Genomic DNA, 13,949 nt, shown 5'->3' on the forward strand with positions numbered 1-13,949 from the left:
GATGTGTTAAGAGATTTGAAGCGTTGCTGCCTTTCACAGACACTTTTTCTGCACATACTGCAAACAGGATACGGTAGCCGTCTTCTATCAGCTGTCCCTCAGCATTCTTTAAATATCCAAAAGATGCCCATTCTTCCGACTTTGTCTTCTTTGAGGGATAAAAAATGTCCTCCTGAGCGCTGCCGTCTCCTCCTTTGGCCATTATTTCAGCTTTAGCTTCAAGAAAGTTTTGGTTGTAAACAGCAAAGCGTGCATGTGCCGCCGGCAACTTCAGCAGATGATACGGTGGCTGGTAAGGGTCACCGCGCCTACACCGCAGCCACGGTAAACCCACCAAGATAATATATATTTTTAAAAAACAAGACGGTTATTATTATTGTCAACTTTTTTTTTACCGGGGTTTACCGCTACACCAGTTACCGTGACAACCCTACCTGATCGGTCTGCTTTGATCTATTTTGAAAACTCCGATCAAAACCGATAGGGGCGCTATCGGCCGATTAGGATCAAATGCCGATCCATCGGTGCATCCCTAATCTAAACGTCACTTGCTCAAATATATTGCCCAGCGTCATTTGTAAGGCTGACACATATTGCATGGGAAATGTTTTACGTGGTCTCCAAACTCACACATCCTTTTTCTGAGATGTTGCTTTGCCCCTCAGACAATGTTCAAAGTCATACCAACCACACAAAGGGCTTCAGAGCAGACTCAGTCTGGACATATCCCACCCTCAGCAGCCAGGATTTATCTAGATCTCTCTGCCTGTATGATGGATATTGGATCAGATCAGGGGCATCCTGCAGGTCCTTCTGATGGTGCACTGATAGCAGACATTGTTGATAACATTCCATATTCTGTACTTAAGGTAGGCAGAATTAGACATGACTGCTTTTGTGACACAAGTAGCTGAATATGTTTTTGTTTTATTTTTTAACCTTCCTTTTCTTTGTAGCTGATAAAAACATTTTGTTTTCTTTTGTTTCCATGTGTTTTAATCATTAGTCTTCTACATCACATCTCTGCATCTTTCCTCACTCTTTTCTTTCCCAACTCACATCTATTTATCTGTTTTCCTGTTCTCTGTCTGGCCTTTCACCATTCAGCCTCCATTATTTCCTATTATCTACCATTTGCATCCCTTTATCTCATCTTGTATCCATCCGACCTGCCTGCCCTTAGAAACAGACATTCCTGCTCCAGAGTCCAGACTTGTCACCTAAACCTGCTAGGCTTTACCTCCATTTTCCAACACAAAAACAAAAGATATTTAGAAGAGTATGTGAGCCTTTAGTCTGAAACTGTTCGAGCTTTTCCAAATTTTGGGTATTTAGCATAATATGTGAGTCACTTTTTCTCAACTGCTTAAGACTATCACATGATGCTGCTTGTAATTGAAACAGCACATATCAAACTATGCTGTTGCTATAAACGTGTAAAAGTAGCACGCAGGTAAATTTACTGCTTTGTGATGATCTCACCTTCACATCCTTAAAACAGGTGAATCCACCAATGGATGAAAAATCTCAGCAAGAGGTTCAAAGTGAATTCAAGAGATTGAAAGTTTTTCACATTCACACAGTAAGGAAACATGTTTCCCTGTAGGGGTGGGCAATATAAACGATATAAGGTAGAAACGATATAAAATTGGGTAATGATAGTTTTTGGCTATATCGCAATACCGCAATATCGCGATAACACATGACGTCACTAAGATGCGCACCCTGCTGACATTGGGGCAACAGAATGGCAGTGACTGCAAGCATGGAGTGGGCGGAGGAGGAGGCCTATATCAGGGTGTCCGCGGGGTTTTAAAAAGTATTAAAAAGTGATAAATAAAAATAGTCAAATTTAAGGCCATTAAAAGTGTTAAATTTGGTCTCAGAGGTATTATTTTTTCCAAGTTAGGTATTATTTTTTTCAGACTATCAGGTGTCGTATTCTGAACATCGACATAGAAATATATTCCGAATGAAATGTTTTGAACGATTATAAAAATAAAACAAGCCGATTATTTGCTCCTCCCACTTGAGCTGCCCTGAGTTACAAATGAAGCGCTCCGTTGCCAACTTAGCGACTTTGATGCTATTTCTAGCAGCTCCTCAGACCCCCTTCTTGACTTTTTAAATCTTAAAAGTGCCTAGCGAACACCTCAGAAACATCTCTGGTAACCCTTAGCTACTTTCTGGATAGCTGTCGTCGACATTTCCTGCAGGTTAGCTAAACACTCCGCCTGCGCTCCGGACCGTTCTTCAGGACATTAGGAAAGGGAATGATGTAGTGATGTGTCAGTCGCTAAAGAAACGGCTCTCGGAGCCGGCTCCCTGTTGGATTAACCAGAGTGAGTGACACACACACCGTACCTGCGGGCTCCTGAGCCACTAAAAACGGCTAAATGTGCGCGTGCGGCGCGCTAAACACACATGCAGCTTGCCCCGATTGCTGTGAGACCGGGTTGGGGGTGGGGGTGCAGCTGTGGTTGGGACAATTATTACATTAACTGATGGACTTGTAAATAAATAGTTTATAAATAAGGTAGAAATAAGTTCCTCACGCTGATAACTAATAACTAATCTCTCTGAGGACACGGTGCTAGTGCACTCTCCTGCAGCACCTTGACATGACTCAATAAATGTTATGCAACATTTTGTGAACATCAATTTATTTGCATTTATTTGTTATAAATGCCACTGTATAATTCTTGCTGTCAGTATTTGCAAGATATTGGTATTTGGGTCTGTACGGGTTAGACTTAAATGAGTTAAACCAAGGTCTACAGCCCTTGGGTCATAAACTATGAGCTATAAGTATATTGGTCTTTTTATACTGGGAATCAGGAGTTCTTTTAGTGATCATCTTGTTTCTTGTTTATTTTTGCCCTGATTGTGCCCTGAGCAGTTTTATGACTGAATAAAAATAAATTAAAAAAATCTACATAAATTGAAAAATCGTCTTAAATAATCGAGATCTCAATTTCAGTCACAATAATCGTGATTATTGTTTTTGCCATAATTGAGCAACCCTACTTTAGCATATCCGGTCACATTATGATGACGTCATATTCAGTGGTCGTTCTGCATCATTTCAGGCCCCGTGGTCAACTGTCTGAACCGCTGACAAGAAGTGCCTGGCATATTTTCTAAGTAAAATAAATATGCGCAATACGTTGTCAACATCAGTGAGTCTCTAAGTCTATGCTTTTTGTATGTTATATATGTTAAAATATGTGTAAATAGGTCGCTGATTAACACTTGCAATTTAGTGTTGTGACGGTTTTAAAAAAAATTCTGAAGGTAGTAAAAAAAAGTATTAAAAAGTAGTAAATTTTACTTAAGGATTGCTGTATATACCCTGTATATGCCTCAAGTCGCATATATTTGCCACATGAGGATATTTAAAAGCATGTCATTTTGACATATATAAAGAGGAAAAAAATATATCGCAATATATATCGTTACTGCACATGCTTCAGATTATATCGCAATATAGATTTGAGGCCATATCGCCCAGCCCTATTTCCCTCCACAAAGAAATTCTATGTTTCCCACAATGGATGCAAAAATTACAAAATAAGATTAAAAAGGAGCATACCTAATACAATCAAGCTGCCAAAATATAAACGGAACATTGGCTATGCATGTTAATGCAGATATTGTGCTACGTTAGCTGGTATGTGTAACATTCAGCGGTGGATTAGTGATTGTGTCCACAAGGGACTTTTCAGTTCAGCAGTTCAAGAGACTGATGGTCACAGGAAACCGAGCCATTTAGTCTGGTCGTCCTGCTTTTCACACTAATGTCCCTCTGGCCAGAAGGTAAAAATGTAAATAGTCCAAACTAAGGCTGTGTGGGTGAGGCAGTTCTGCTGTGGACCAGATATATCTTGTCTTGCCTGGCCTATATAAAAAAGCACATTTGTTATTTATTCTGCAATCTCTCTGGAGCCATATGATCTCCAATGTATTGTTTCCCAAAATCAGCTTTTTCAGTTTTTTTCTTTTCCTCCAGAATTCCAATACTTCATTAATTCTAACCACGTTTATTAACCTAAAAAGTGTGTTTAAGTTGTCATTCGTACAACAACCCACAATTTAATTTCGTTCAGATTTCCGGGATGAAAATTGGATTAAGAATCGATCCTCGATTCAAATTGATTCTCGATTCAAATCGATTGCAATCAATACGTTTAATAGCAAAGAGTGGCAACTGAAGTGTAGACGTGTGTGTGTGTATGCGTGCATGCGATTGCGTAATATTATGTTTCCTGAAGAACCAATAAAAAGAAGAGAGAATACAAAGTGCATGTGAAACATCTTAACGTAAAAAGCAGTTTGTTTTCTAAACACCCATTAGGATTTACTCACACAAACCAGTAGCATCTAACAAGTGTCAGCTAGCAATGGTGCAGTCTGCATTAGGGTTATTGTTGGTGAAATTCTGGTGGTACGTACATATCACGATACAAGGGAGACAATATGATATATTACGACAAATTCAGCCAGTCAATTTTTTTAGACTGAATTTATTGTAGGAAAATTAAATAAACAGTCCAAACTTACTTATTTTTAAAACCGTAATCATCTCAAACTTTTTCAGCCATTATTACAAGAACAGTCATCTCCCATTTATTCATTAATCCTGGGATAGGGTGGGCAAGTAAGGATACTCTGAAGCCATCTTTGGAATTTGTGTTAAATAAGGATGCATTTGAGGACACATTATGAGCATCCTTTGAATTTGGATAGTCTTGTGACTTCGCTGTGACGTAATCTGCCTTAAAATACGGATTTGGAAGTAGGGCTAGGTGATGTGGCTTCAAGTCAATATCGCAGTATATCGAGGACTTCACCTCAATAATGATAAATGGTCGATAATTACCTGTATGCACAAAAACAAAAGTTGTCCATAAGATGGGTCTGAGGCAACATTATTACTCCACAGCCAGTTTTATAGTAATATTCCCTTAGATCTATTTATTGCAATTATTTTTATTGCAACTTAAAACTACAAACTGCAGACTACTAGAGCTGAGGAAAATAATCAAATAATCGATGCATCGGGATGCGGACATAAACGATTCTGCATCGTAGAAGAGTACGCCATAATCGATTATAGTGGAATGTAGTTTTGTTTTTAATGGCGGCACCAGCGCAGCATCCAAATCTGTCAGAGTGAGCGTCCTCCACATTTACCAAGTGGTTCCGCCTTAATGTGGTACTGCAGGGCTGAGCGCTTGAGTTGTAACCTGAGACCGAACCGGAACCGAATCACGACCGGTTCTGTTGGATTTGGGCCGTGAATTATGTTAATTGAGCGGGTTGTCATGCGGCGCGCTCCGCTCGCTCTATCAGCGACTGAGAGAGAGAGAGAGACTGTCTGCTCACACAAGAGGATCCGAGGACGCCCCTCCAAACCGATGCTCCAAACACGCGTTATTTTCATAATTTAATTATTTTTTCTCCTGGAAGCGCTCAGTCAGACCGAGTGTTGCGATGCTGGGAGATTCGGTCTCGGGGGAGGGGGCGGGGTCAATGATGGCGGCTGCAACGTGATCGTCTGTCTCTTTTATTTAGGGACACGGAGAAGTTAAAAGGAGAGAAATAGAAGATAGAAGTTCTTGTTCCACTTTATTCTTTTGTTTCATGATGATAAACTGGTGTTAAATTCAGCTTAAAGAGAAACTGGGAGGAAGGTTTGGTTCATTTTAAGTTACAGGAGGCTTGTCTCTTATCTGCTCCTCAGAGACAGCATGAACATGAGGGTTAAAGGGTGAGGGTCACACAGGACAGGTTAGTGGAAAGGTTTGTAGTTAGCTGGTTAGTGAAAGAGATCCATCAGCTGGGTAATTTAATCCTAATCCAGCCCACAGCCTTCTGCTGGTGTTATCAGAAAGAATAAAACACACATCTTAAATATTATTGGAATTTGTTTTATTGTTTTCTGCATCAAACAGAACTTGATTCATTCTCCAACATTTCAGAAATGAACCACTGGGTTCAAATAAAATAAACTAAGTCAAACATTTCATTTGGTGTTATTTCTGACACCTTCAACTGTGGCATAAATATTGGACTCTAGAGCTGCTCAGAGACATTAAACACTCATATATGAACCCATAATGTATTTGATTATTACATTATGTGTCCTGTGGGTTTTCAGTACTTTTTTAGATTTTGTAAAGCATGTTTTCTCAGCCTGAGGTGTGGTGTTGAACGAGGAAACAGATGTTTTACTTTGTTAAATCTTCTTAAATGTTTAAATGTTTTGTCCTAACCTGTTAATGGAGAGCTTTTGAGGGATGGCAGGTTGTATCAATTCCTTTTTAGATTAAAAAAAAAGCAATTATCTGACATCTTCTATTTATCGATGAAAACAAATCAATATGAAATAATCGTGATGCATCGGGATATCGAATCGAATTGAATCGTTGACCCAATAATCGTAATCGAATCGAATCGGGAGATAAGTGAAGATTCACACCTCTACAGACTACCAAGTACTTTTAGTTAATATTTAAAAACTAAGCACAACTGAACAAGTATTAAGTAAAATAGAATACAGTATATATATAATTTCCTGCAAACACAAATTATTGAAGATGTAATCTCTTGTATTTTAAAGATGGATTTTACAGAAGAGCTGCATCATGTGAATATGGTCACGTTGGAGTTGTCTGGTACTCAGGTTCTCTGGGAAGAGTGGTTGTACTGCAGGTGTTACCTTGACTTGACTCTATAGAAATGATATTTTCTTCTTCTTCTTCTTCTACTTGTTGCTACAGTCTTCCTACGGTTTACGCTTGTCTTGTTCTTGCTGAGTCCCTAATTTTGCTTAATGGTTGATGAAACAAGCTTCTCCTCAACCAAATTTACTGCTTGTACTTGTAGCACGTGATGGCGAGTAACGGCGGACAGCCGCGAGTAGCGAACCGACTGACTGCAAACAGCCTGCTGCTTCTACAATTAAATCATTTTCTATTTCTTCGTCTTTCCCTGGTTCCAGACTGGTAACAAGAAGAGAGACAACTGAACTAGAGTAACGGGACTTCACATGACTAGCTGTGATGAGGACTCTACTGGTCTGTGTCTCAGCTTTTTAAAGGGACATGGACATGAGCAACCTGCTCACATTGAATTATTTTTTTAATAACTGACATACCAACATGGGCAAAATGACGTCAAAAACTTTGGTAACTGTAAAATTTCAGTTTACCGCCCAACCCTGCTTGGAAGGATGCAGCCCCTAAATTAGGACATATAAGCTATAATTATCCTGCTCCATCTTGGTTTTTGACAACGTGTCAAACAAATCACTTGAATGTGCTTCCAGTTCTGTGAACAACTCTCTAGTGAACACCATACGCAGGCAAGTTATTTACTTTAGGTATTACTTTTTTTTTTTACTCAATGCTGTCATTTAGTGCAGCCTGTCAGTGTTAAGTCCTCTTGACTGTGGAAACCTGATGCTCTTTGAGCTTGTTTCCTCTGCCACAGAAGACAGTAGTTCTTCTTTACTCATCTCAGCACTAGTCTGTTACTCCCAGGCCACACACACTAAGTGGTTGTATAAAAACTCTGCCTTCCTGGCTAGTAGCTACCGATGGTCAGGGAACGTCAACAGTGTGGTTGCTCTGATTGAGCAGTTGGCTGAGGTTAAATCCTCAGCAAATAAAGCAAAGTTCACCACATGCTTTCTCCTGGAGTAAACCATTGCGTTCAGACCCACAGAAAGCTTCATTGTTTTACCTATTTAAGTGACACAACTTTTAAATACTATGCACATACTGTGAGGGACTGTTTAAGTGTTTGTCATGCTTTGCACAGATCATTTTTAAAGTTTAAGTTTGCATGATAAAAGATGTGATGTCGTTTACCTTAAAAGATTTAGGTTATTTTTTTGTTTTTGTTGTGAGGAGCAACCCCGTCTGTATAGCTATCTGGTTTTACCGGTATCAGAAACTGAAGGTGTACTATGGTCTATAAGAGTAGACTATATCGGTATACAAAGGTTAGGGTTAGATTCAGACTAAAGCCTGCTTTATACATCTTCATCTGCGTGGGTGAGGAGAGAGGCAATCCCATGATGCATCATTGTAGGGGCTCTTCAGCAAGCCTGCAGAGGGTGACGGAGAGATGCCCGATTTTTATAACTGTTCATCAAAAGTGACAGAGACCGCAAGCATGTGATTGGTCAGGATGCTGCTTCCTTTGAATTTGTCAACAGCACCGCCATTCTTCCTCAGAAAAATAAAACAAGTGCCAAAGATATCTACCGGCAGACACGGAACGGAGAATGTCTTGGCGAAAAGTCTGACGATATGAACATTTATACACCCAAGACTAAAGAATTACAAAGATATGCAGCAAACTTGCTTTTCGCGGAAGGAAATTACAGGAACTGTGGGTTTGAAGAAGGTATCTGCAAGATGAGGTGGAGGAGAGTGAGGGACAAATGTGTCTGTGGTAAAAGTGTCTGAAATTCATGAACACAATATAAATACACTCGTTAGTCAGAGACGTGACTGCAGTGGTGGCAGGATACCCCCAGAAAAGCGCTGCTCCCTCTGTGGTCCATGGCAGGGATTTGCTTTGGAACTTTACCCAGACAACAGAAAAGTCTGAGAAAAGCATCTTCATCAAGCTCCACACCTGAGCTGATGAAGTAAAAATCAGACTTTAATCAGTATATCGGATATCGATGAAGAAAAAAGAAGACATTGGAAATCCTAAGTTGTTTCTGTGTGACTGCTCTGTGTTTAAATCATCTTAATAAAATCTGAGTCATCTAAAAGTAAAAGTTTTGAAGTGTTCGGTTTGTTTGTACAACCTGATTGGGAAAGAAACTTACTTTAGCTCATTACTTTGTGACTTCTCTCTGATGATCAGCTTGGTGCCATCAAACTGCTGTGCTCACTGCTAACCATCTGGATACTGGGGTGTTTGAAAATATGGGAATCATCTCATGTGGTGTAAAGTTAATTGCTGACATCCATCCGACATCTGTCAGACATAACAGACTTCTCACCAACAACTGTTTGTTTTTAATGGCAAGTCCTAATAAAATTACCTACATCTGAACGTGAGAAAGGGCGAAGGTTTCTGCTGAAAGTACCGGAACTGTGTCGATGTTTGAAGATTCCCGATGTGCAGCAGCTTACCCTGGGAGCGCTCCAGCCTACAGGCAGCCATCTGGTAGAGGCGAGTCTGCAACAGCAGGAACATCTGGCTTTCTGCGGGGTTTCACTGACATGAAATGGGATTGATTTGAGTTTTACATTCATTGATATGGATTTAAACATGCGTTTTTTAAAGGTGTGCAGGAACTCTGCTTTGATCATTGGTTTGTTGGGCTTAATGGTGGTCTGTAATCTCTGTGAATGCTGAATCAAATCACTCCTTAGGAAAGGAGCAACTCGAGCAGTCCACAGTTGGGTATATTTTAAATATGATTGTGTGAGCTGGCTTTGTGTTTTTTTAGCTTCTACTCCTTCGATGTTGATAGATTTCGGGCTTTAGAGCGCTGCAGGCAGGGGCCCTGCAGTTTCATCAGCGTGCCTCTGCTCAGTTTATGCCTCATGTTGCTTTTAGGAATTAAAGGTAAAGTTTTCAGTTTAGTTTACAAACCATTTCTCCTGCAAGTGTTGGACCGTGCTGAGAGCAGTGTTCATTTCTTTGTGACATCTCTGCTAAAGACAGGAACAGTTTCTGGTTGTTTGTCTTTTTCAAGGCGAGATCACCTGCTGATTTATCATCGGAAAGCTTGAACTGTAATCTGTTTGGAAAAAATATATAGCAAACTAATCTAGTCTGTGACCAAACAGCAAAACCACCAGGGTAGATGGGCCTGAGGGACAAATACGTCTATTTTGGGCATATTTTAGTATCAATCAATCAATCAAATTTTATTTCTAAAGCGCTTTTCAAACAAAGTGTGATTCAAAGTGCTTTACAAAATGACCGCAGATTCCCATAACAGGTTAAAAACATTAACAAACATATGCAAGCACACGCACACACACACAGACTCACACACACACACACACACAAGTAAAAATTATATTAGGCTGAGTCCAGAAGAGCCAAGTATGGTAACGCAAGGAAACGCCATCAGAGGAGCCATCTGTCCCGGCAGCATCAGGTCTTCCACACTAAGTCAGGGCGCTCAGTGGAGGGGGAGCATAGACCCCCACCTATAGAGCGCCCAGGAAGCTACAGTCGACCACCGCTCCCGGGGCAGAGGGCCCCCACAGAGGAAACACTGGATTAAAATGAGTAAAAATGTAATAAAAGAGCTAATAAAAATGACAAAAATTAGAAAATAAGTAATAAATAAAATGATATAGACATTAAAATAATTTAAATAATAAAACTATGCTAAAGTATAATCATATAGAACATGCAAAGCAAGTAATGAAATATAATCATGTAAAACGAGAAATAAAACTGTAGAAAATATTTAGATAGTAGTGTAAATGAAAAATAAATCGCCACGAGTCAACATTTTAACGTAGTTTAAATTTAAAATTTACATGTTTTTATGTCTGACAAAGACATTAAATTTGATTTTGGCCCTCTTGACTAGCTTGGACACCCTGGTGTAAAGAGGGGGTGTTGTGTTTTGCAGTAGTGAGGCACTAAGTGCAATCATTGTATAAGTAAAGGAGAGGCTAGGGAAACAGCTCCAAGAGTACAACAGGAAATAGGAACTTATCTTACGTTGCCATTACGCATTCTTTATATTCATGGAATTATGGCCACAATTTGAACTGGATTCCAAAATTTAGCATGAGTTTGTCCCTCTAAACGACACCTTGCAAACATTTACATTCAGTATTCCAATCCTGCTTATTAGTATAACATAATCCCATTGTTAACCAAGCAGGACAAGTTTCTCTTGTATTCATTTATAACTTCAGTGAAGGAATTCCAGGCAGCTCCTTAGTCAGGGCAGGTGTTGCCTGAGGGTTGGATTGGATGGGATGGAGACTGGATTTTTCCTGAAAATACTCTTGCTTTCCAGGAGGTGACTCTCATGCTGCTCCTTGTGCTTCAAGTGTTAATGCTATTTATGGATTACATTGTCATCTATTTTCTTTAATGTCTTCTTCTGTCATGTAGGTACGAATACAGAGAGATGCTGTACAACTCCACGTTCTGTCTGGTCCCTCGAGGTCGAAGGCTGGGCTCCTTCCGTTTCCTGGAGGCTTTGCAGGTCAGTCCAGAGCAGTGTGCTGATATGGCCAAGGAGGGCACTGCACTATTAGGCACATCGTCTGTTTGCACCAATGTATATGGTTTATACTCAACGCATACTCTCACAGTTCGCAAAGAGTGTTTAAAAATCAGCTAAAAAAATGTACAAGTCTGGTTCTAGAAATCTTGCTCTGCATCGACCCAGACGTTTTGGTTCCTAGGACAGTAAAGCTAAAGTGAAGCCCTCGGTGAGTCTCTTTAGCTGTTTCATTTGCTGCCTCCGACTCGGTCACTCTCTTCCATCATGTTGTTTTCCTCGTCCATCTACTCAAAAATTCTGTCCTCTTTCTTTGTTTTAATGCTTCATGTCTGAAAATGCTTATTCTGCAGAACAAGCTATAGTCCAGAGGAAAACAAGAAACTTCAGCCGTTTTGTTTTGCTCACACAAATTCCTTTTCATTTTTCATTCTCTTTCAGTCTTGATTTTATCCAAATCACTGAAACTCTGATTTCTTTCACTTCAAACGTTCTCGTTTTTACCTTCAGTCATCCCGTTTCTGCAGATGTTTATGGTGCCAAAAAGCAGCACACTCAGTTCAAATAACAGTTCCTGTAAAGTTTTCATACAGTTTAAGTACAATAAATGTTAGGGATGCTCTTAGGTCGGCTCTGTTACTGATATTTAATATTCCATTATAGTCTAATGCCTAATTTTTGATGTTAACGGCCTGTTATTGATATATAAACCAGTACCAATATATGCAGGGCCTCCCTCATAAAGAAAAAGTTAACAAGTTTAGGTACCTAACATCACATATATTCTATCATGTATGCTGAAAAATTTAGCATATTTGCTAAATATGACAGCTGCTTCAATTTAAGTTAGGTCAGTTGTGCCAAAGCAACATAAACCTTGGATCTGTCAAATGTTGACGTTTTCAGTGAGAGGAGAAGCAGCTGAAGAGTTTGAGCTGTAATATTTGCATGGGATGTAAAAGTTTTGCAGCTGAAAGAGTAAAAATCAATGCCGATTATTTCCGACATAATAACGATAATAACGGTAGGCTAATTAAGTCGAACACCCCTATAAAATATAAAAATCTATTTAATCCAATAAATGTAGTTTCTTGTAATAAGTCCACAACCAGTGAATGACTCTTTTCATGACTAGTTTCATGTTTGTTGGATTGAGATCTGATTATGAGGATTTAGGATGTTTGTTGAAATACTGACTGCTATATAATCCTTTACAGCTCAGAAAACTTCAGTTTTACAAAGATTATGTACTGCTCTTAAATTATTTATTCATTCTTTATTCTTCATTAATAATTTACTCTCTTTGATTCTGCTAGGAAACACAGGCCTTCTTTTGAAAGAAATGGGGCAATCTGTTTTCAATAAACATGTTTTTAGCTGAGCTCAAGGGGGTCAAAACAGCTGGGATCTGCTGTTAAATCGTCTGTTCTACTGGTGCACGTTCGTTGGAGATGGGCTATCTGAAATGAAATGGCTTGTGTGTTAGCTGTGACATCAATGTTACAGGATGCGCAGGGACTGATTTAAACTGTGTGTAAATAAGGACCATTTGCATCACCCAGAAATGGGAAGGCCATTTTTTGGCCTTTGCATTATTGATGCAAGTGTTGTGTGACAAGCTAGAAGCCTGAATTACTAAAATATTCTCTTTCCCACGTGAGGCCAAAGTGTTATTAGTGTGTGTGTTTGTGTGTGTGTTTGTGTTTGTGTGTGTGTTTGTGTGTGTGTGTGTGTGTGTGTGTGTGTGTGTGTGTGTGTGTGTGTGTGTGTGTGTGTGTGTGTGTGTGTGTGCACGCACGTGCGTGAGATCTTCTGTATAAAGACAAGATTGGTCTATAGGATTCTTGATTGGAAGCAGAGGAGCAGGTAAAGTGTGGCAGCCTTTGAGCAGATTGTTACCTTTGCTAATGACAACATGGAGATTAGACGAGCTCAGTGGCGCTCTGATGTACGTGTATGTATGCTGGTGATCAATCAGCAAATGGCATCCTGCTTAGCTGATTACAGAACTTGTCACTGCTGGCTAGATACTGCCTTTCCAACACATACACACACACACACACACACACACACACACACACACACACACACGCACGCACAAGTACATTAAACATACAAAACACAAGCACAAAAGTCAGTGCAGGAAAATCATGCTTTAGGGAAGAAAACTGTTTTAAAGTTGAGCCTCACTGAGAAACCATATTTTACTTATGCTTGAAAATGACTGGTTACTCTGATTGTTTCATGCAGGCTGAACATGAAAATAGTCTCCTACATAGGGCTGTCGCGGTTGAGGAATTCCTCCTGCGGTGATTCAGGGTGGCTTAATATTGCGGTGTGCGATATTTTTGCAGCCCTTTTTTATTGCAGTACTATCTAAACATAATTTTTACACATTTAAAAAAGGTTAAAAATTGTCGTGCCTTCTTTTATAACACTTTACTGAATGCAGATCAAAGGGCAGTAACAACGCAGATCGCAGTAACGTTTGTTTCTGCGACAGTCGGAGTCCGACTGAACTTAAAAACAACAAAATTCAGGAGAAGGTTAAACTTTTAAATGCAAATTTGGCTGCAGCATCTAACAAATAAGAAACAAGTCCCCATTTTGTTTAGTTGTTTAAAATCAAGCATAAAAAATTACATGTACCGGGCGCGCGCGCGCGCCGGGGGGCGGGCGCACTATCATTTCACTTTCACACACACGAATGACGGTGCTT

General features: G+C 39.7%; 1 protein-coding gene across 1 annotated transcript in view; it reads left to right on the forward strand.

Moving 5' to 3' along the window:
• LOC139070038 (exostosin-1a-like) overlaps positions 1–13,949 on the forward strand; it is a 41,633-nt gene that overhangs the window by 17,522 nt on the left and 10,162 nt on the right. Inside the window, exon 2 of the mRNA XM_070551614.1 lies at positions 11,119–11,212. Coding sequence (XP_070407715.1) covers positions 11,119–11,212 — 94 coding nt within the window. The remainder of the gene's footprint in view (positions 1–11,118; positions 11,213–13,949) is intronic.

This window comes from Nothobranchius furzeri, chromosome 5, assembly GCF_043380555.1.
Source record: "Nothobranchius furzeri strain GRZ-AD chromosome 5, NfurGRZ-RIMD1, whole genome shotgun sequence".
In the NCBI taxonomy this organism is placed as follows: domain Eukaryota; kingdom Metazoa; phylum Chordata; class Actinopteri; order Cyprinodontiformes; family Nothobranchiidae; genus Nothobranchius; species Nothobranchius furzeri.